Here is a 20,345-nt window from a genome sequence, read left to right as displayed (position 1 = left end):
ACGGACGGCGAGAAGCAGGTTGACCGCCAGCATAGAAGGAGATTACAATGTGGGCGGCTTGAGAAGAGGTCACGAAAGGAAAGCCTGTGCAAAAAGTAGTGCATTCATGAAAAAGGTTTGATATAAATAAACATCCAACATAATGTAGGTACAGGTTTTGGGTCCAAACGCCATGTATGCAAAAGACCCAAGTAGACAAAGACATGTCCAAGAACAAAGAATAGATCACTTGCGCTTCTTGCCGCGTCCACGGCCACCAGAGTCTTCATCAGGGTTTTTGCGTTTCTTGCCCTCCTTGCGCCAGTAATCATTGCGCTCTCTCTTCTCGCGCTCTGCCTTCTTCTCCAGACTATCGGCCACCTTAGCGCGGTAGACCTTGCGGCGCTCCTCTTGCTTGGCAGATCGCTTAGCTTGCTTCTCGTTGCGCAAGGTAGTGAGCTTCTGCATGAGGTCTCGGGCCTTCTTTTCCTCGCCTCCAAGAACAACGGCACGTTTCTGCATGTAGGTCTGATCCTTGTGGCCCCTCATCTTGGTGATCTGCGACTTGAAGGGAAGCTCGGCGGCTAACTGTCTTGGCACACGAAGCGGGTTGAAGTGACGGGCTTGTCTTTCGATGGGCTTGTAAGCCGAGTCTTTAAGTTTGGGGGTGGCGATACCCTGGGCATGACGGACTTCACCAGTCAATCGCATGCCTTGCCATCCATTATCACCCTTTTCGCCATCGACCTGGTCTAACAAGTTGGTCACAGGATTGTAGTAGCGGTGGGGCTTGATGGGGTACCAAGCACGCAGGAAGGCAATATCACTCATCAAGATCTTATCCTCGAATGTAGCACGGAAACAGCCATCGGGCTTGGATAGTGCACGCTTGATCTGACCGCGAATACCAGAGACAGTCTTGATGGATGCACCCTCGAACTTGGCTATTTCCAGCGCAGAGGTGAACATGTCCTTGATAAAGGCCGTGTTCTTGAAGATCTTGTAAGGGTAACCAGTGAGTTTGAGCTTCTTGACAATTTCTGTGTGCTCATCTACGCTCTGAACAACGCCAGTGGCCGCAATGCGGAAACCAGGGTTCTTGTTCGAGAAAGAGTTCACACAGCAGAACCCGGTGTTCGGAGCGACAAGGGGTCCGTAGAAGGTAGCGAAGCAGTGCATATGCTCAGGTGTGTACTTAAGCATGCGGTTTCGCGTCCGACTGTCGGAGGTGCTGTAAATAGGCATGGTCTGGAAGCGACGCCAACCAAGCGAAAAGATCAACGGATCGTTGCTCTTGAGAATCTTCTTGTGCCAGCGATGTTTCTTGATGCGAATCTGCACGTAGCCGAATCGATCTTCAGTAGGTGAGAGACCACCAACAATGACAGGGAAGCGAGGGTTGAACTTGGAGACAAACTCATAAGGTACATTCTCGAGGACGATACGTGCGTAGGTGCCGGCTTTGTAGCCTTCAGCCCGGGCGCGCGAGGCTGGGTCAAGTGTCTCGAATTCAGCGCGGTTGATATCTGCCTGCTTTTGCAGCTTGGCTTTCTGCAGATCGTACCAATCATCTTCGCCGAACTCGCCATCAATACCATCATGCGTCCCGTCCTGAACCTTTCCAAAGCCTTCGCGGTCCTCTTCTTCGAAACGAAGCTTCAGCTCTTCCTTCTTTTTAGCATTTCGCTCACGCTCGGCTTCCAGGTCGGCTGCCTTTTCGGGCTCATCATCGCCTTCCTCATCTTCATCTTCGTCACCATCTTCCTTGATACCGTTGAAAACTTCACCAGACTCCAAGTCTTCGTAGTCACCATCGCCTTCATCTTCATCCTCGTCATCCTCCATATCACCATCCTCATCATCCGAGGCACCACCGGACAGTTTGCCAGTGATGAAGCGGAGTTTGATTAATTCGAGCAGCTCCTCATCTCGCCACTTGCGCTCCAGCTCATCATAGTCGTACTCCGGAACGGCACGGAAGTCGGCTTGGTCTTTTTTCTCGTTGTTTGTCTTCTTGAAGAAGTCCTCGCCTTCGTCGTCAGCGGTTCTATCTTCATTGTCCTCCTCCTCATCGTCGGAATCTTCACCGCGCCATGTCTTCACAACGTCAAGTGGGGTGATCGACTCATCGTACATCATTCTTGACAGGTCGCTGACTCGGAAAGGAGGGCGCTTCCCGTGAAGGGACTTGGCATTGGCGAGCATGTTCTCCTTCCATCGAACATTGCCCTCCTCATCATCTTCATCCTCCTCATCCTCGTCTTCATCGCCGCTCTCAAGTTCCTGGTCTGAGACTGAAGAGATGGAGCCCAGGTCAGAGTCACTGTCAGCGAAAGCCATGTCTTCTTCCTCAACACCAGCACTTCCATTCTGCTTGGCCTTGAATCGGGCTTCAAAGTCTGTAGGGGCAGACATGTCGAGCTCCCCTTCGTCATCTGTCAAATCCTCCTCGTCCACATCTTCATCCGCCTCCTCTTCACTATCGGAACCTTCGGGGATATCTATGTCGTCTTGTTCGGGTATAGCCACGCGAGCGCGGCGTCGATCTTTCCGGCCGGTCTCGTCGTCATCCGCTGTGTTGAGGGCCTCGCCGCCCCGGAAGAGACGAACACCCTGATCAGCCTCGCCCAGCATCTTGCGCTCGCCTTGAAGGCCAACAACAAGGTGCTCACCAAGACCCCGGCGTTCCGCATCGTCCGAATCTTCGTCCGAGTCCCGGTCAAAGGTGTTGGTCTTGATATCGATGTAAACTGCATCCTTGTCGACCAAGACACCGCCAACATCAGACATGGGAGCAAAGAGCAGCTTTTGGTGCTCGCCAAGCTTGCGCCGATTGGACTTTCCTGTCGCCTTGGCGATCTGCTGATCCATGTAGGGAGTTGGGCATGGGTCGGGTAAGCCCTCAATATTGGCAACAGTCAGATCACCAACACCAGGAACATGGACTCGGGCGCCATGGGATGGGAAGTTGGTGCCGCGTAGGTAGCCGTATAGCGCGACTGTGCGATCACACTTCGAGTTTTCCTCGATCTGAGTTGGAGGTGTAATGTCCAAGAAGCGATCTGCAAGCGCGTAAGGGTGCGAATTGCGCCACACAAGCGGACGAGGGTTTTTCATGACGGACAAGAATCGTGAAAGATTGTGCACTTCACGATCGGGGTAACGGCCGTTGATCACACCGGACAAGTAAAAGAGCTTTGCGCCCGCGTATAGTTCACTCCAGAAACGGTGCTTCAGGCGCTTCTTCGCATCCTTCAAGGTGCTGTGTTTCTTGAATTGATCAAGATGAGTGAGAATACCGAAGACATTACCCGGCATACCGGCTGTCGATAAGGCGTTCAAAAACTCCATCGTCTCCATTTCGAATCCAAAGTTTCCGTCAATCATGAGAAGCACAATATCTGCGATCTTGGAAACATCAATCGCAGCTGCGAGCGAGTCGGATGGGCATTCGAGGAAGGTCAGACGCTTGCGCTTGGTCGTAACAACAGTCAATGGGCCTTGCGGCGAGCTGAGGGTTTGTTTGGTGTAGCGGCGGATCAGAGATTTGAGCAGAGTTGTCTTTCCGACTCCCGGGGGTCCAACGATGGCGACAACGACTGGCGGGGCCTCTTCGGGCATACGATCCACGAGGGGAACATGGAGTCTCTTTTCTCTGACCTAGAGGAGAAGTCAGTCAGCATCAATTGACCAGTAGAAAAATTACATATACATACATCATGCGATCGCGCAGCCTGCTTATTGAGCTTTCCAGGCCTGGAAGTGACGAAAGCTTTTGGGTTAGCACCTATAAGGAAAAATCTTTGTTAGCAGAAAGTTTGCAGATTTGTTGGAGCAGTCTCGCCGTACCTTCGAATTTCTTCTTTTCTTTGGCAGGGCGATGCGCCCTGTTGGCCTGCTGCTCCATGCTATCTGTATAGAGGTATAAAACCTCAGCAGATCAACTCCTTTATTTTAAAAAGCAAAGAAATGCACGCGCAATCAAAGTAGAGGATTTTCCCCGACGACGGCCAAAAAGTTGGCAGCAATTATTTTTCTGCCGAAGCGGAGTAGATAATCCTTAGTCAGGAGATCAGAAGCTTTGTTGCCTAAGGCAGCAATCCTTATCCTGGTAATCCCACACGTAATCCTTTACCGGGCCGGTAATTTGGCTCCACCCGAAGCCATGAGATATCAGAGACCCCACTGCTGGAGCTTACCTTCAGTCCACGGCATTAGGGTTCCGTGATAGCGCTATCTCACGCCGCGCTGGACTTTTTTTAGAAATCGGAGGATGTAATTTCCTCTAGCTATCATGTGGGGCAGAAGCCGTTAACATCGGGAAGCCCCCGATTGTCCGTTGCCCCCCGGATCCTATAAATCCAATCTCGCTGTGTCTACTAGACCTTTATGTGTAACAGCCATTCTCTATACCACCCCGATAATGTCTACATGTCAGCCATCTCCAGCTTACACAGCACCACCCGATTCGGGGGTTCATGCAACTTCAAAGTTGTACCGCTCAATCTCCGAAACCGCATTGAACCCGTCTGCGCGGGTCTCGAAAGAATCATTCACCATCAGACCATGCTCCGCCCAAGCGTGGGTTGTCCCTGCCGGCCACATCTGCCGCCTGACCACACCAAAGGGACCACAGGTAGGCGATCTGAACATTTGGAACGCAAATAATCCCAGAGAACGGATGTGGGCTGCGCGTACTCGACAGATTCACGCCTCCCACGTCTCAGTGGGTGACCGACTATGGTCGAATCTGCCATATCTGCGGCCCCTCGTAACAATTACGGGTGACTCGTTGGGCGGCGGGCAGCTGCATGACGTGCTTGGACCTGATGGAAAGCGCAACCCGGAGGTCGTATTCGGACCTACGCAATTTGGAGGGCGGGTGCATGATTTGATGGGCACTCGATGCGATCCTTATGTCAACTTGCTGATGGGCGGAGAGACCTTTGACTTCCACTGTCATTCGAACCTGACTCGTTCTGTCGTTCCTCATGGACTGACGGAGCTAGATGTCCATGATGTCTTGAATGTGTTTCAGGTGACGGGGCTGGATAAGGATGGAAAGTATTTTATGGAGACCTCCCCTGCGAGGGCGGGCGAGTACTTTGAATTCTTTGCAGAAGTGGATGTTCTCTGCGCGCTTTCTGCGTGCCCTGGCGGTATGGCGCCATTCTACTCGAATGTCTTATTTTCATGCTAATCATATCCTCAGGGGATTTGTCTAATTGGGGTTGGGATGATAAAGAGGCTGACATGGGAGCCACATGTCGTCCGTTGGGTGTGGAGGTATACCAGCTAGCAGATGACAAAATTCTGGAGGGGTGGAGGGCTCCAGAGAGCCCCAAGTATAAAGGAATGCACGGTATGAAGATGCCTCCTCGTGAAGAAGATGGCTACACTGGACTCTAGGGTTAAGGTATCAAATTTAAAACATGCAGTCATCGATTGAAGTGTTAAATACCGTGTTTCTATGCAAGACACATTGCCCCGCGTTTCCCAAAACATGATGTCATTGCCTCGCGTCGTTACATCAAAACAGCGATTCCCCTTCTTTACAACATGGATAGTAGGCCGGATTAGAATTTGGGAAATTATAGAGTCATTTCAGCAAGGGGTGCAATGGGAATCTTGCTTGAAGAGAGTGGGTTCACTGTAGAAGGCACAACCAGGTCCATGTCAGGCAGACATGCAATAACCAATAGATCACAAGTAGCACAGGGAACCCCCAAGTGCTACATAAAAGTATGCAAAGGTGAAGGGTAAAAGGTGAAAGAAAGAGAATGCTGGCCATTGAAAGGTAGCTGCTTTCAAGGCACCTTCCAAAATAAAGTGTAGCCTTCCCCCCCCCCCCCCCCCCCCCCCTCAAGCCCCTTCTCTTTTCCTATAAATTCTTTCTTTCTATTTCCCTCCCTCTCTTCACGCTTTGCACTCTGACACATTTTTTGCTATCTTGCATCATGCCTCTTTACAACGTGAGTTCAGCTTTATCTTCAAAATCATCTGGACTAACATCTCGCTAGATCACTCTGAAGACCGAAGCTCCCGTTGAGGAGCTGGAGAAGTATGTCATTACCATTATCTCGAATACTGTGGTGCTAAGATATCTCCTTAGGGCTAAGGCAGCAGCCAAGGAGAATGGCGGCGTCATCAGACATGAATACAGCATCATTAAAGGCTTCACGTAAGTGGTGCTGATCCAATTCATGCCATCGAAGCACATGCCGATTTATGGATCTATACTAGTGTCGAGTTCCCCGATGACACTGTCCAAACCTTCCAATCCACTAAACATGTACACGTTGAGCAGGACGGCGCTGCAACTACTTAGTAGGTTCTCCTATTCATTATGAATAGGACTGAAGAATACAGTCGCTGTGGATGTTTCGCTTTTTGATCAGACAGAGACATGATGGCTGGACATCCGGGAGTTTTTTCTTTCTTTCCAATTTTTTTTTTTTTGGGTTTTACTTCAGCGAGATGACTTGGTACCAATTATGTGGCCTGTTGTCATCCATGATGCCATGTACATCTTCTGAGTACCGGCCTTTCTCCAAATGTGAGAGGCACAGGCATTGATACAGATGGAGCAATTTTGCTGAGTTCAACTATCAGGTTGAGTATGTGCACAGGGTGTTTGAATTTAACGCAAGTGAGCCCTTTGAAACATCCGAAAGTAGAAATTCATGTAAATTCATGAACCTTTCACTGGTAAAATGGCGACCTTGTTGGTATGATCCCTGTCTGCAACTTTGGACCGATGTCCGCCCCGCCGATGCAGATCTTCCGTGCCGGGGTTTCACGGTGAACTTCACACTAATCTCATTTTGTTTCATGGCTACAATCCACAATGACAACCTCAATACCTGGGGCCATGGCTTTTCGGCCTGGCTACCGGAGCCTTCAGATTGCGCGACCTCGTATTCTTCGTCAATCGTCCACGCAGAGTCAAAACTGGGCTGGTCGTCCATTTGATGTCGCCAAAGACAATGTTGCGCAGCTGGCTGCAAGTCCCCGTCGGCCGTTGACACTTGCAGACCTACTAAAGTCAGTCTAAGATAATATCTCATGCCAAAGCTGAATCAAAATTGTGCTGAATTCATGTCAATCCCTCAGACACGGCCGCCCACCATTGAACAAAGAGGCTCTTCTAGCCTCTGCCAACTTCACACTATCCCTCCTCCCCGCCCGACTTGCTTCTCGCATTCAAGCATTACGAAACCTCCCTTTCATCGTCGTCTCAAACCCCCATGTCTCCAAAATCTACCATAATTACCTCCATTCGTTGTCAACCCTCATACCATATCAACAGCGCCGCATCACGACCCTTGAAGAGGAGAAACAGTTCGGGGATGTACTGGCAGACCTTGTACAGACGCACACAAATACAATTCCCGTCCTTGCACGCGGGTTTCTGGAGTGCAGGAAATATGTGAGCCCGGCCGACGTGACGAGCTTCTTAGACACGCATCTACGGGCGCGTATCGGCACGCGCTTGATCGCAGAGCAACATCTAGCCCTTCATTTTGCCTCCCAGCCCATCAGTGATACCTCGTCCGATGGTGCGGACGCACCCGCTCCCAAGAACTCAATTCCATCAAACTATATAGGTGTCATTGACACGGCTTTGCAGCCGGCACGTATCATCCGGCTTTGTGAGGATTTCGTTGGCGAAATCTGTGAGCTCAAATACGGAGTGCGACCGCGTTTGGAGATTGAAGGTGAGCCTGAGGCCACCTTTGCTCACATTCCTGTGCATGTGGAGTACATCATCACGGAGCTATTGAAGAACGCATTCCGGGCAACTATTGAAAATGGAAATGAGCGTGAGCCGATCGAGGTGACTATCGCGGCTGCTCCAGATGTTCCCGGGAATACACCGCCGGTTCCGGGTGATACCGAAGCTGACTTTGAGCTTGGTTCGGGGCTTTCCAGTGACAGCGAGAATGAAACCATTGGGGACTCGGTTCCATCCTCTCAGAGTATTACAATCCGTATCCGTGACCGAGGTGGTGGTATTCCACCGGATATTCTACCCCATATCTGGTCGTACAGCTTTACGACTTTCTCCGATATAGACCTCCAGGGCTCAGAGAACGGCAGTATGGACGCCTTGAATACCATCTCTGCTAGTGGTGGCCAGGTCAGCAGCATTGCCGGTCTTGGTTATGGGCTGCCTCTTGGCCGAGCCTATGCCGAATACTTTGGTGGTAGTATTGCCGTGCAAAGTCTGTGGGGGTGGGGAACGGATGTTTATTTGACGCTGCGGGGAGTGGGGAGAATCGATTGAGAAGAATCAGACGACAGAACTAAATAGCCTGAACAAGATCGTCGTTTTTGGCTAGTAGAACCAATCCGTGGTACCTGCAGATAGCGTTGCCTTCTACCACTTTGCCTTGACTGAGTGCTGGATCAACAGATCTATGAAATCCGAGATCAAAGCATCTGGATTTTGAACAGCACCCAATATCCAACCGATCTCTGTCGCAGAGAACATTAGCCCCATGTTTTGGAAAAACTTCTTTTGCACCGCAGCTGGTGTTTGGGGATTCCGCGCATGTCCTACGGGATATTGAATCACTATCTGTGGCAATGAGGACCCATCTGCAAGATGGACCGTCATTCCCGCACCAATACTCTTCTTGTCCAGATCCAAGTAGTCCTCCGTGAGCTTAGGATCTGACTGCACCACGATCCTTTCTCGCAAGGCTTCAAGCTCCTCATTGTTTGCCCATGGGCTTTTGTCTAAATAGTCTGCAGCCTCTGGCGGATCACCCTTCAAGAATGCCAGGGCGACCACATATTGAATGCAGTGGTCACGATCAGCAGCGTTGTTTAGCGGTCCGTGTTTGTTGATGATCAACAAGGCAGCAGCAGTCGTTCGCAGATCTATTCGCTGGATCTGTTTGAGAGGATCGGACAGACCCCTTTGTCGAAACCGATGCGCCTGTAAAACGGCTGCCTCCACAGCAGAGATCGCATGCCCTTCTACAGGCATACTTTTGAACAACACATTCTGTACCGTCCACGATCCAAATGGTCGTGGAAGTACAAATCCCACCTCGCCAAAAGTCCGCTCCCAGAATCCCCATGGCTTCGCGCTCAACGCCCCCGGCGAACCAGGCTGGCCATTTTGGACTAGTAGAGCCAACTGCACAGCTCTTCTGGCCGCATCGCCTGCTGCCCACCCTTTCCTCGAGCTGGTATTTGCGCCGGATCGGTAAACCCGATTTGGATGGCCATCCATCCAAACATGAGAAAGAGTCGCTATGGCTTGTACCTCCGTCATCCCAAGCAACCAACAAACAACGGCAGCAGAAGCCAATTTGACCAGCACCACGTGATCGATTCCATATGCATTAAAAGCGTTCAACATTTGATAACAGCCCTGTATCTCGTACGCCTTGACCAGCGCAGTAAGCAGCGTCTGCATCGTCAACGGCGGACCGTCGTGAACCCGTCGACCAGACAAACTTGCACGAGACAGCCAGTCCATGACTTGGAGTATAGCACCCAGATTATCTGCAACTCCATCCATATCTTAGTCTCATGGACACAATTTCCAGCCACATGTCTTCAATAAACCATACCTGAAGGATGTCCCCACTCCGCACCGCCGAGCGCATCATTATGATCCAAGTACCGAATAAGGACACCAAGGTCGAAGGCCCCCTTCACGGGATCGACCTGAAACCCCGTTCCTGGGACCTTGAATCCATCCGGCACTACTGTGCCTTCGATCACGGGTCCGAGTAGCTTCCTGCATTCGCTGCTCGTCGCTGCTGTTTCGATGGCGCAGCCCATTGCATCCAGCAGGGCTGTCCGCGCGCATTTCCAAATCGATTCGTCGTCTTGGTTGAGGGGGTGGTGGTAGACATAGTAGACTATGTCTACCATGGGTTGGTCGTAAGGGCGTGACATTTAGATAAGGAGAGATGTGTTAGTGAAGGTTTGGCTTCCTCTGTGTCTGATTTAGTCTGAAATTGGGAATTCAATAGAGATTTATCATCTTGGCAATATCTCATGGAGGGTACATGTTGCAGAAGTCCTCGGTGGATTTCCTAGAATGATACGGTCGCACGCGAAGGCTTTTTGTGTTCAATTTCAACATTGAAAAACGCGAATTTCACTGTATATCTTGGCAATCTGCTACTCATGGACCCGAACTCCACTACCCTTTGTCCGATGTATCTTATAAGAGGATATTCTCTTGGGTCGTCCATTGCCACAAGAGATTCAAGTAAATTAAATTTACTCTCTAGTCAAAGAAATCCCGAGATAGAAGCACCCCCAAGCACAGAAGCACACGAACTTCTAAAATCCGCCAACACCTCTCACCCGCCGTATAGCACCAGCAGCTCCCTTAGCCCAACTGAACCAACCCCGGATAGGCCCCATGGAGCCCGCCGGAATCTCGTCGGTCTCAGGGTCATGCCAGCAGCCGTCCATCTTACTTGCAGCGCCATATTTGGCAGTGTTTTGGTTGCGATTGATCAACTCGGTCCAAGCACGACAAACGAGGGCGGAATCAAGTAGGACATTGATTTCCTGGCTGTGGAAGAATGACTGGGTGTCGAGGTTCCCGTTACCTGGAAAGATTGTTAGATCCTTGCATAATGCATGCTTCTCTCCTAGTGTGTCATGGGAGTTACCTTGAATTGCAATCTGCTCGTCGACAATCATCAACTTGATATGACAGCTCCGCTTCTTAAAGCTGTTATGAATCGGACGAGTTTGGTCCTTGCCGACATAATAGAATATCTGTAGACGAGATTTCTCGTCCTCGGTTTCGAGGTCGTTATACAGCCTGTTCGCAATCATTTCGTTGGTCCCATTTTGCAACGGGAGGAGCTCTCCTGCGTCGTTGTAGCCAAGACAGAGATAGCAGGATACCACAATGCCGCGGCGAACGGCATTGAGGAGGGGCTCCAGTAGAGGCTCGGCGTTCATGTTGGGTGTTTGGATGAGGATTGATTGCTGGGCATTGTTGATTGCGGATAGCCACGCTGCATTTTGCGGGGTGTGCACGTGGCTGTGATTCGGGGCTTGAGAAATCGAGGGTTAGAGTCCCGTTCGGCTGTCTAAGGGAGACTCCTCATTGTGGCTTGGACTTACACCCATATGGTTCCCTGTTTACCAACGCCATCGCGAAGGGCTCGTGGCGAGGTAGAATCATGTAAGGATTGAACGGATCATCCTGATCACTTTCTGGTGCGTCGCCCGTTGTGTCAGGCTGGATGGTTGTATCTGTTGAGTTGTTAGGCAGTGTGATAGATGGTAAATGACTTTCACATACTGAGATGACGGCTGACGGCCTGTGTGCGTGTTTCGTCACCTTGTGGGTGGATACAATCGTTGACTCTCCGGGCCTCTTGTTCAAAGTCACTATCATAATGTGGAGAATCGGTCGTATGCTCAGGAAGAGCTCTATCTCCATTCTCTGGAGGGATAACATCGCTCCTTTCTTCATGGCATGGTATCGGAGCATCCCTCGCAGGAGAATTCAGAAGTGGGAATGGGGGGTCGAGAGCCTTTCCCCACGACAGTAAAGCAGCGTCATAGAAAGAATCAACAATTGGGCCCTCGATATGAGCCAACATCTCAAGGTTGTCGTTATCTTGGATATTGCTGCTCTGGAGGAGCGCCATGCGCCGGTCAATCACAGTGAGTTTAGCATGGAACGTTCCAAGGAGAGGTCGGTGGTAGTTGATGACTTGGAGATCGACATTGGGGATCTCGCTCGCGGCAGGTAGGCTCACTTTTCCGCCGACATATTCGTCCTCATGGACACTCAGTCTATTCTCCCACGCCTAGTGATTCATTAGCATCTTTACGGTCGATCATATTTGATATGCATCAATCAAACGAGTACTCACCTGACGAGGATCTCCACGATCATAGATCATTTTCATAACGATTTTCTGCCCCTTTTCTCCTGCTCGTTTGGAAAGTTCTCGGATAGCGTTCGTCACTAATGTGGATGCGTCCGAGTGGATCCAGAAATTGGTCCCCAAAAAAACTTCATGTTCGGCGCGCACAATGCAATTCGCTAAATGGCGACAGAGATCAGGCAATGGTGCGACAATTGTCAGAGGTAGAACTCCTGTACTCCCCAGCAGCTGGGGTGATACCACCCCCGACATTGGGTTCTTTTCTAAACAACACAATGCATCACGATAAACCTGGTGGATATCAGAAAGTTCTCTCTCACTGTCGACACAGCAAATTCATTCACCTTTAGAAATAGATCACTCGTTTCGGTCGACCCAAAGTTCCCGCAAGTGCGAGCTTTCTGCAGCTCATTCAACGATTCCCATTCCAATGCCTTGTCGACATCTGATTCTTCCGCACCATCGTATGTATGCGATGCATGATGGCTCTCGAACAGGCTATGAAAGACTTTCTGGGGACACTCCGATGGGTCAAGGGCTAACTCCGAGGTTACCGTCTGCCCTTGACACATATTGTACACCTTGCGTGGTACCATCTCGCACTGAACTCGATAGGGTTATCGAAAGATGATTCCAACGGAGGAAGTAGCAAGTTGACAAACACACAGTTTAATAGGATTCTAATCCTACAGGTGGAAGATACCACTACAATGACGTATAGCACTCGGTTACCGAACTAAACAGCCTCAAAAGAGACACAACTGGGTCCAGAGAGACTTGAATTGTGGTACCTAAACATTTTTCACATCTTGTTCAGCCCTATGACGTCGGATACTGCATGCCCCACAAAATCAATTGCTTGATTTTGAGCTCTAGGGGTGGACATGATGTCTATGTTGTACTCTTCTCTAAATTCAAAAAAAAGACCTTGAAGGGAAGTTGGGTCGAAATTAAGAGAATCTCAAACTTCGCACAAAAAGAGAAAGCCATGCAAAAAAAAAAAAAAAAGCCATGTCCGAAAGGCCCACTTGGTTGCGCTGCCACGCGCATTTCACCCCATACATGATTGTTCCAGGGAGAGGCGGTAAAAGCAAAGAACTATCGTATGGGAGTCACAGTTTCCTGGCTGTATGAAACATCTTTGCTCTTCCATTGTGGACTCTGAATCCCAAATTGAAGACTTTGGTGGTGAGATCTCTCTGATGTGAAGTCCCCCTGTCGCAAGTCCCCATTTTCGGGCATTTCAATCCCATGGTCAATATCTCGAATTCCCCCAATAGATCGGCATTGTGTCGTGATCCCAGTCTGCAAATATCGATCTAGTTCGTCGACATAATCATTTGCAGCCTTGCCACTGATGGCGAGCCTCTCAAAAGAGTTCAGCCCTCCTAAGCGCCACTCCGGTAAGGGCTTGCGTGAATCTCCCAGGTCATAAACATAACCAGGGCGGCCCTGCTCGTCAAGAGCTCTCCGACGGGCAAACTTGACATCACGGCCAATCGGCGTATAAGCCTTGACATGCTTCTCCCGAAATCCCACCACTGGATGAATAAACTCGAACGTCTCTCCTAACCGATGTCCATCTTTGTCCAACGGATCGTAGCGTCCAGGTGTTCGCTTCCGTGACCCGTTTGCGTAGTAAAATGGCGTAAAGCTGTCTTCCAGCGGGCCTGTTCCCCAACCATAGCTGCGTCGCTTGTCCACAGACTGAACGGAAGGCAGGGGGGGATATTTGAGTTTGAAAGCCGATGCTATTGCTGCAGCTTTTTGTTGAACCCAACCTCTCCAGGACTCCTTATGGACTGTAGTTTCGACAAGCGTTGAAATGTGGTAGTCCCTATCTTCTCTTTCCTCGGAGATGTACTTTTCGTTGAGGGACAGATAGGGTTTGATCTGGTCCAGCATCCAGGAGAAGGTGATGTTGGACATTTCTTCCATGTCACCCTCACTTTTGAGGGTATCACTTGAGCCTCCGCCAACATGAATATGATAACCAGGGAACCACACTTGTGTCAAGGTTCGAGGGTGGTGCTGGTGCTTGTGGTCATCTTCCAACTTGAGAAGCTTTCGGGCCTCCTGGTTCAAGGCTCTGGCGGTTTGGTTTAACGATCGGGCTGCGTTGTTGACATCCCTATCGCTAGCCCTGCCGCTACCCTTGAGATGGATTGCATCTTGCAAGAGGTCCTCCCATTTTTGAGCTTCCTGATCAACCATCTTCTTCTGATCTTTTATCTGCCCTGACGTGACGTTTCCAAGTTTATGGAGATACCACAGAGTAGGCGAGAAGGCGTTGCGGTGTTCATCGAGGGCCAAAGCCTGAAATGCATGTTTGACATCTGGGGACCGTTTGTCAATATTCAGCCCACCATGAAATCACACCGAGGCAAGGAGGAAATGAGAGGATATGGTTTACTTACTAGGTGAAAGCCCAACATTCTCCCACCCATCCTTACCTGCCCACCACAACAACCAAGATGGCAATCTTATCCCCAGCACCTCTGGTAGTCCAATAGCGCCGACTGTATCAAAGACACCAACAACTTCCACATCCCTTGACCCCTCCTGGGCCCAATCGCCCTCCGGACGCTGTTCAAAAATGAACGTCTCGCCTCGAGCACCCTGGTTCTCATCCGCCTTCCCATCCATCCACTCGAACCAGAGATCACTGCAATAGAACCGCTCGCCGGGCGGATGTTTCTTATAAACTGCCCAGAGATCGGGAAACCGATTCAAATCCTGTTTACTGCAAATACCAACATCGGAGATCAACCCGGCAATGGCACGGGCCGTATAAGCACCCCTCGAGAAACCAAAACACATTATCTGATCGCCGGGTCTGTAGTTCAGGACACAAAAATTATACGCTTCGATGACATTTCCTTCCAGGCCTAGGCCGATAGCACCCTCGATCTTTTGTCCCAAAGGACCTGACGTCGTACCAATCCCGGAATCGTACCAGACTATTTGCTGCCATTGATTCCCATCTTCGTCGGTTCCGACACTGTTGAGAGCGCGACAGAGACGCGTCACATTAGATGGGACGTTTTTCTTGCCTGAAACGGCGGATTGCCATGTTCCATCGCAGCAGATGATGATGCGCTTACGGACGGGCTGGGTCTTGTAGTCCCTTCTCTGTTGGGATCTATATTGTGGTTCATGAATTTCGGTGCAGAGAGACATGTTGTATCTGCCATGGAAGTTTATGTGCTCTGGGAGAGGATTTGGATGAAGGCTAGTCGGCGGGCAACTCTATCTATGTGATTTTCCTTGACCCCCTTGTCTAGATTTCTAATAGTATGGCCGCACTAGCAGGGTTCATCTCGAGGTCGCTTTGGATTTTCTGTGTTGTTGATCTGCACCAGTCCGCTCATGTATGAGCCCTCAACGCCACGCCACGCTCAGCAGTCTAACCCAGGTGTGGGTCGCCCAGGCACCTACCTCTATTGCTCGTGTTCTTTTCAGCTCCTGCAGGGGTTGAGACGCTTTGCAGGCACAGCCTCTTGCCAAGTCAATAATCACCCGGACGTGCATATGGCCTCAGCTTCGTCTGCCTGGCCCACATGGCCAGCCTTATGGTCAGCATGGAAAGATAGGCAAGGCGGCCCGGCCCAGCCGGAAGAGTTCCCTGGAGATGCCGTATCACAGATGAGAATACGCGAGCTGGACTTTGAAAGTCCGTGCCAGTGATCAAAAGCCGGGATGATCATGTGGATTGGCCTGATCTAGCGGGAGGGGGTGGTGCTGAACCCAGGAACCACCCACCCCCCGGGGCCAGCCCTCAAGGGCTGCGTAGCTTGCAAATGCGCCAAACCTCTTGGTCGACGAAAAATCCTTGTTGTACATGGGAAAAACTGTTCCTTCCTCCCTCTGTCACTGTTTGCATAAAGGTCTTCAATATCGTGACCTGATTTGGTGATATTCCCGGCTCAGCGCCCGAGGCTTTTTGACTGCGGTTGTTACTGCCTGTTGATTTACCCTCTAGAACAAGATCGCGACGACTGATTCGAAGATGATCTTTTCAAACCAAGCCACAAACTGGAATTGCATGCAAATTGAATTCATCAAGGGCAGTTGGTGTTCCTTCGCCCTCGGAGTTGTGGCCGAGAACCCAATTCAAGGCCCTAGATCTTGAGCCTTCTTAGCAACGTGCTTCCCCTCTCTTCTCTCTTTCAGACATCAATATCCAAAGGCCCGAAATACCATTTCTATTATTCAACCATTCATAGTTGCATAGAGCTTCGCTATGCATGGAGCTCCCCCATTAAAATAGTGAGCTGTTCATTTTGCTCACAAGCCACAAGGGTTTATACGGCATCTCTTGAGAGGCCAGAAAGAAAAGAAAGACCAATCCCCTCCACGAATGACCCCAAAGAGGTACGCTATAAATGGAATCACGGGACTCATCAAGGTCAGCAGCAGCACTTCGGTTAGAGTCGGAAGTAGGAATGAGAGCCCCGCTGACGATGCAATATGTTGCTTAGATCGTCGCACTATACTCCGCACAGGGCCGACGGATACGCCCGATGGACCGGGAAAACATAAGCAGTAATCGTCCAAGTTGATGTCGGCACACAGGGACTCGGAACAGCAGTGTTCAACGCCTCATGCGGGCGTGCCCCGGTCTATCACCATACACGATCTAGGGTGAGATGTGAGGTTCGTGCACGGAATATCTCCTCTGGATTCAAGATGTGCCGGATCAGAAGCAAATCGTCTCGTAGAACTGTCGATACACCGGCGAGATCATGTCGGGCAAGAACGTCACGCAGATTGTGAACCAGGCTTTGCAATTCGTATCTAGATTAGTGACCCGCTGGGGCGGGAGAGGTCATGGAGGAGGATATCGAGCTGTATCAGGCCGTTTGGGGTCCTGTGGCACCGGCTGCCCTACCAACCTCTGGTGTCGAGTTGATCGCATCTGAGCCTTGCCGCTGCGAATGGAGTTTCTGGGAGGAAATCTCAGACTGTGACTGAGCTTGTCGCATTGGCAGATCGCTTCAAAGGGAATTCGTGTGTTGGACACCGCTGGTAGCGACATGGGCTTCCCAGCTGACCATCCTGGATGGTTGGGATTGAGACATTCAGGTCACGAGGCGATGGGAACATCCGGTGTTATCCTTGTGGTAGACTGCGATGTCCTTTGGGTGCCTACCCAGGACAAGCCGTCTGCGTCAGCCAAGATTTTCCACCTTGATGTCGACCCTTTGAAGCAGCAGATTCCTGTTTTCCATTCCATCGATGGCTACATTCCGTGCCGATGCTTCCACAGCGCTCAAGCAAATCAACGAGTATGTCGCTTCTCAGCGGTGTCTACAGCGATTCCTTGGCTCCAAGGAATCTATCACCATGGACCAATGGCGGGATGAGGAGCATTCGAAGCCCTGACAAGAAATCTCTGGACTGGCTGTGGTTCCAGAGGGCGGCAACGGAGCCTTCTTGAATATCAAAAATCTCATGGCGCAATTGCGCCACGGCATTCCATGAGTGGAAAGGCACCGGTGCCGGAAGCGCAGCTTGACGGGACCCCAGGGAAATTTGTGGAGAGCAGAGAACATGGAATTGAGATGGAAGAGGTGGTAGTGACTCGTTGAGCTTACACCCTCCCCAACCGAGTTCTGGAATGAATAGCCTGGCACACTTTGTATGCCAGTGGCCTTTTCTGCCAACCTTTTTGCACCTAAAATAGATCTTATTACGCTTGATGTTCTAACCTTGTATCTTCATTGCTGTTAATCTCATGCCTTAACAACGCCGAGAGAAGTCACTCGGGGGATTTTTCGGGACTTTAGGAATGCATTTAAAAGAGCTCCGCGCCCTTTGACATACTAATGCACTAAATCAGAAACACAGGTTGTACTGGCCATTGATTCCAGTTGCAAAATGAGTCATGTTCGGACAAAGTTCTCGGGAGGGAGAGACATCCAAGTTCCGCTCCGCTTTCGCCGAGCTCTCTGTAGCACTTTGCGAATTCCGGTTTTTTTTTTTCATATAAATATCCTACTTGGTTTCAGACATATCAGGCCAATACTACAATCTCACATCCTAAACTTCCCTTCGCGCATCCCTTCACACATCCCTCCGCACGTCCCTCCGCATACCTCCCCGCACATACCCTCCGATTTCGCATCCCGCAACTACACCGCTACCAGAGATGGGTTCGTCGGCACCCCTTGGTGTCAATCTGGTGGGCGTCACCGATACCTCGGCAGTCTCTATTCTGGAACCCTTGACCGTCAATGGTGTGTCTGCATTGAGACAGAAGACGGCCAAGGTACCCACCGGCGTGGCCGCGGCATCCAACAGTGATATGTTTAAGAGCCCGGTATGATGTTTGTAGATTGTGCATAGGCATCGCGAGGATATAGGCCAAGGACCAGATTCAATTGCAGGCTGCGGAATACTGATACCATGTGGGCGCATTAGATCTGCTATACGAAGCCCAAGGCTAAGCAGTTTGAGCGTATGTCTACCTCTCCTCTTTCCGAATCTATGCGGGTTGATTATTGTTCCATTTGTACTTACTTCCAATCCATCTCAGACCGGTTTTCACTTGAATCCAAGTCTCGCAAGGTTTGCACTCAATTGCGCAATGCGAAGTCCTACTTTTGCTAATCTGCACACCTTAGGCGTCTACTTTGAAGTCTGCCGCTCGTTACCTGAAAACCCCAGGTAATGCCCAAGAATATCCTGTTTTTTTTTTCTCAATCCATGAACTGATTGTGTTTTAAAGGTCTTATCTCTCTCGGTGGTGGACTGCCTTCGGCTGAATACTTTCCCATCGAGCACTTGGATATCAAGGTTCCTACTGCCCCGGGATTCTCTCCGGAGGCTACTCGGGAGTCAGGCACAGTTCTTCGTGCCGGAAAGCATGATATCCAAGAAGGAACTAGCACTTACGGTAAGTTGCCGCTCTCTACAGGCATTAGGAATAGCCATGGCTGATCCAAATCCCCAGACCTGGAGATTGCCCTTAACTATGGACAATCCACCGGAGCTGCACCATTGCTTCGTTTTGTCACGGAGCACACCGAAGTGAGTTTACAACATCAGGTTTCTTGTGTCATAGCAGAGACTAACTAATTCAGATCATCCACCGCCCTCCCTACTCCGACTGGGGATGCACCCTGACCGCTGGCAGCACCTATGCCTGGGACAGTGCTCTCCGCTTGTTCTGTGAGCGCGGAGACTACATCCTCATGGAGGAATATACCTTCGCCAGTGCCGCCGAGGCTGCCTTCCCTCTGGGTGTAAAGGCCGTCGGCATCCCAATGGACGGACAAGGTCTGATCCCGGAGAAAATGGACGAAATTCTCAGTAGCTGGGATGTCGTCGCTCGGGGTGCGCGCAAGCCTTACGTGCTATACACCATCCCAACAGGTCAGAACCCGACTGGTGCTACCCAGTCTGCGGAACGCCGCCACGCCGTGTACGCGGTCGCCCAGAAACACGATCTCATCATTGTCGAGGACGAACCCTACTATTTCCTGCAAATGCAGCCCTATACCAGCGGCGACGCCTCCCCAGTGCCTCCCCCCTCCACCCACGAAGAGTTCCTCAAGTCCCTTGTCCCCTCGTTCCTGAGCATGGACACTGATGGCCGTGTCGTTCGTCTCGAGTCCTTCTCCAAGGTTGTCTCGCCCGGTTCCCGGGTGGGCTGGATCGTCGCCTCCGAGCAGATCATCGAGCGCTTCACCCGTAACTTCGATGTCTCCTCGCAGAACCCTAGCGGTATTTCCCAGCTCGCACTCTTCAAACTTCTCGATGAGCACTGGGGCCACGCCGGGTACTTTGATTGGCTGATCAACCTGCGTATGTCTTACACTGCTCGTCGTGACTCGCTCGTTCATGCCTGTGAGAAGCACCTGCCCCGCGAAATCGCCCACTGGGAAGCCCCCGCGGCTGGCATGTTCGTAAGTTTTATCGTTCTTCTTATCCTCGCCTCCTCCGTTCACTTCTCATTCTGTGACGGATGCTTATTTTTTTTTTTGACACTAGCACTGGATGGAAATCGACTGGCGTAAGCACCCCGGCGTTGCCGCGGGCAAGACTCACGCCGCCATTGAAGAAGAGATCTTCCTGTCCGCAGTGAACGGAGGTGTCCTCCTCTCTCGTGGCAGCTGGTTCAAGCCCGACCATGACCTGGCCGAGGAGAAGATGTTCTTCCGTGCAACCTTCGCGGCTGCCTCGTCGGAGAAGATTGATGAAGCTATCTCGCGCTTCGCAGAATCTCTGCGCTCTCAATTTGGCCTGTAAACTGGTTCCTGGCCTACGATTTTGACGAATCTCTTTAATTAAAAAGAGGATGCATTGACATAGTTGGCGGTTTTGTTAAAGGTTCGGTATGTTTGCGTTTCAGGAACAAATTGCACTCTCTAGTTCATCTCTTCTTGGTCAAATCGTATAGTCGATAACCCTACTGCTTTATTCGTGTATCCAAGGTTCACCGTTATTTTCATTTGAAGGAAAATTACATGTATA

General features: G+C 50.6%; 8 protein-coding genes across 8 annotated transcripts; 4 read left to right on the top strand and 4 right to left on the bottom strand.

The window, feature by feature from the left end:
• Nucleotides 1-225: 225 nt before the first annotated feature.
• Pdw03_3554 (Ribosome biogenesis protein (Bms1), putative) lies at nucleotides 226-3,886 on the bottom strand (the record flags this gene model as incomplete). The annotated part of the gene is made up of 3 exons (XM_014676576.1): nucleotides 226-3,639; nucleotides 3,696-3,766; nucleotides 3,829-3,886. 3 exons carry the CDS (start codon nucleotides 3,884-3,886, stop codon nucleotides 226-228), a joined length of 3,543 nt encoding a protein of 1,180 aa, XP_014532062.1.
• A 516-nt stretch (nucleotides 3,887-4,402) lies between these two features.
• Pdw03_3553 (Putative K transporter) lies at nucleotides 4,403-5,388 on the top strand (the record flags this gene model as incomplete). Its single annotated transcript, XM_014676577.1, has 2 exons — nucleotides 4,403-5,138; nucleotides 5,192-5,388. 2 exons carry the CDS (start codon nucleotides 4,403-4,405, stop codon nucleotides 5,386-5,388), a joined length of 933 nt encoding a protein of 310 aa, XP_014532063.1.
• A 548-nt stretch (nucleotides 5,389-5,936) lies between these two features.
• Nucleotides 5,937-6,596, top strand: Pdw03_3552 (Proteinase inhibitor, propeptide; the record flags this gene model as incomplete). The annotated part of the gene is made up of 6 exons (XM_014676578.2): nucleotides 5,937-5,951; nucleotides 6,000-6,040; nucleotides 6,092-6,160; nucleotides 6,223-6,306; nucleotides 6,453-6,535; nucleotides 6,592-6,596. 6 exons carry the CDS (start codon nucleotides 5,937-5,939, stop codon nucleotides 6,594-6,596), a joined length of 297 nt encoding a protein of 98 aa, XP_014532064.2.
• A 254-nt stretch (nucleotides 6,597-6,850) lies between these two features.
• Pdw03_3551 (Mitochondrial pyruvate dehydrogenase kinase, putative) lies at nucleotides 6,851-8,266 on the top strand (the record flags this gene model as incomplete). The annotated part of the gene is made up of 2 exons (XM_014676579.2): nucleotides 6,851-7,023; nucleotides 7,093-8,266. 2 exons carry the CDS (start codon nucleotides 6,851-6,853, stop codon nucleotides 8,264-8,266), a joined length of 1,347 nt encoding a protein of 448 aa, XP_014532065.2.
• Nucleotides 8,267-8,359: 93 nt separating this feature from the next.
• Pdw03_3550 (2-methylcitrate dehydratase (PrpD), putative) lies at nucleotides 8,360-9,897 on the bottom strand (the record flags this gene model as incomplete). The annotated part of the gene is made up of 2 exons (XM_014676580.1): nucleotides 8,360-9,498; nucleotides 9,567-9,897. 2 exons carry the CDS (start codon nucleotides 9,895-9,897, stop codon nucleotides 8,360-8,362), a joined length of 1,470 nt encoding a protein of 489 aa, XP_014532066.1.
• Nucleotides 9,898-10,290: 393 nt separating this feature from the next.
• On the bottom strand, nucleotides 10,291-11,882 carry Pdw03_3549 (IQ calmodulin-binding motif protein; the record flags this gene model as incomplete). The annotated part of the gene is made up of 5 exons (XM_066100525.1): nucleotides 10,291-10,565; nucleotides 10,629-11,021; nucleotides 11,092-11,223; nucleotides 11,273-11,786; nucleotides 11,853-11,882. 5 exons carry the CDS (start codon nucleotides 11,880-11,882, stop codon nucleotides 10,291-10,293), a joined length of 1,344 nt encoding a protein of 447 aa, XP_065955925.1.
• Nucleotides 11,883-12,965: 1,083 nt separating this feature from the next.
• On the bottom strand, nucleotides 12,966-15,047 carry Pdw03_3548 (Phospholipase D/Transphosphatidylase; the record flags this gene model as incomplete). Its single annotated transcript, XM_014676582.1, has 2 exons — nucleotides 12,966-14,203; nucleotides 14,285-15,047. The coding sequence occupies 2 exons, from the start codon at nucleotides 15,045-15,047 to the stop codon at nucleotides 12,966-12,968; spliced, it is 2,001 nt and encodes a 666-aa protein (XP_014532068.1).
• Nucleotides 15,048-18,018: 2,971 nt separating this feature from the next.
• Nucleotides 18,019-20,120, top strand: Pdw03_3547 (Aromatic aminotransferase Aro8, putative; the record flags this gene model as incomplete). Its single annotated transcript, XM_066100524.1, has 8 exons — nucleotides 18,019-18,189; nucleotides 18,291-18,327; nucleotides 18,406-18,437; nucleotides 18,494-18,536; nucleotides 18,598-18,765; nucleotides 18,823-18,899; nucleotides 18,953-19,777; nucleotides 19,863-20,120. 8 exons carry the CDS (start codon nucleotides 18,019-18,021, stop codon nucleotides 20,118-20,120), a joined length of 1,611 nt encoding a protein of 536 aa, XP_065955924.1.
• Between the last annotated feature and the right edge of the window lie 225 nt (nucleotides 20,121-20,345).

Source organism: Penicillium digitatum, chromosome 1, assembly GCF_016767815.1.
Source record: "Penicillium digitatum chromosome 1, complete sequence".
NCBI lineage: Eukaryota > Fungi > Ascomycota > Eurotiomycetes > Eurotiales > Aspergillaceae > Penicillium > Penicillium digitatum.
The sequence above is the reverse complement of the archived record's forward strand: the minus strand, read 5'-3'. Positions and strand labels throughout refer to the sequence as shown.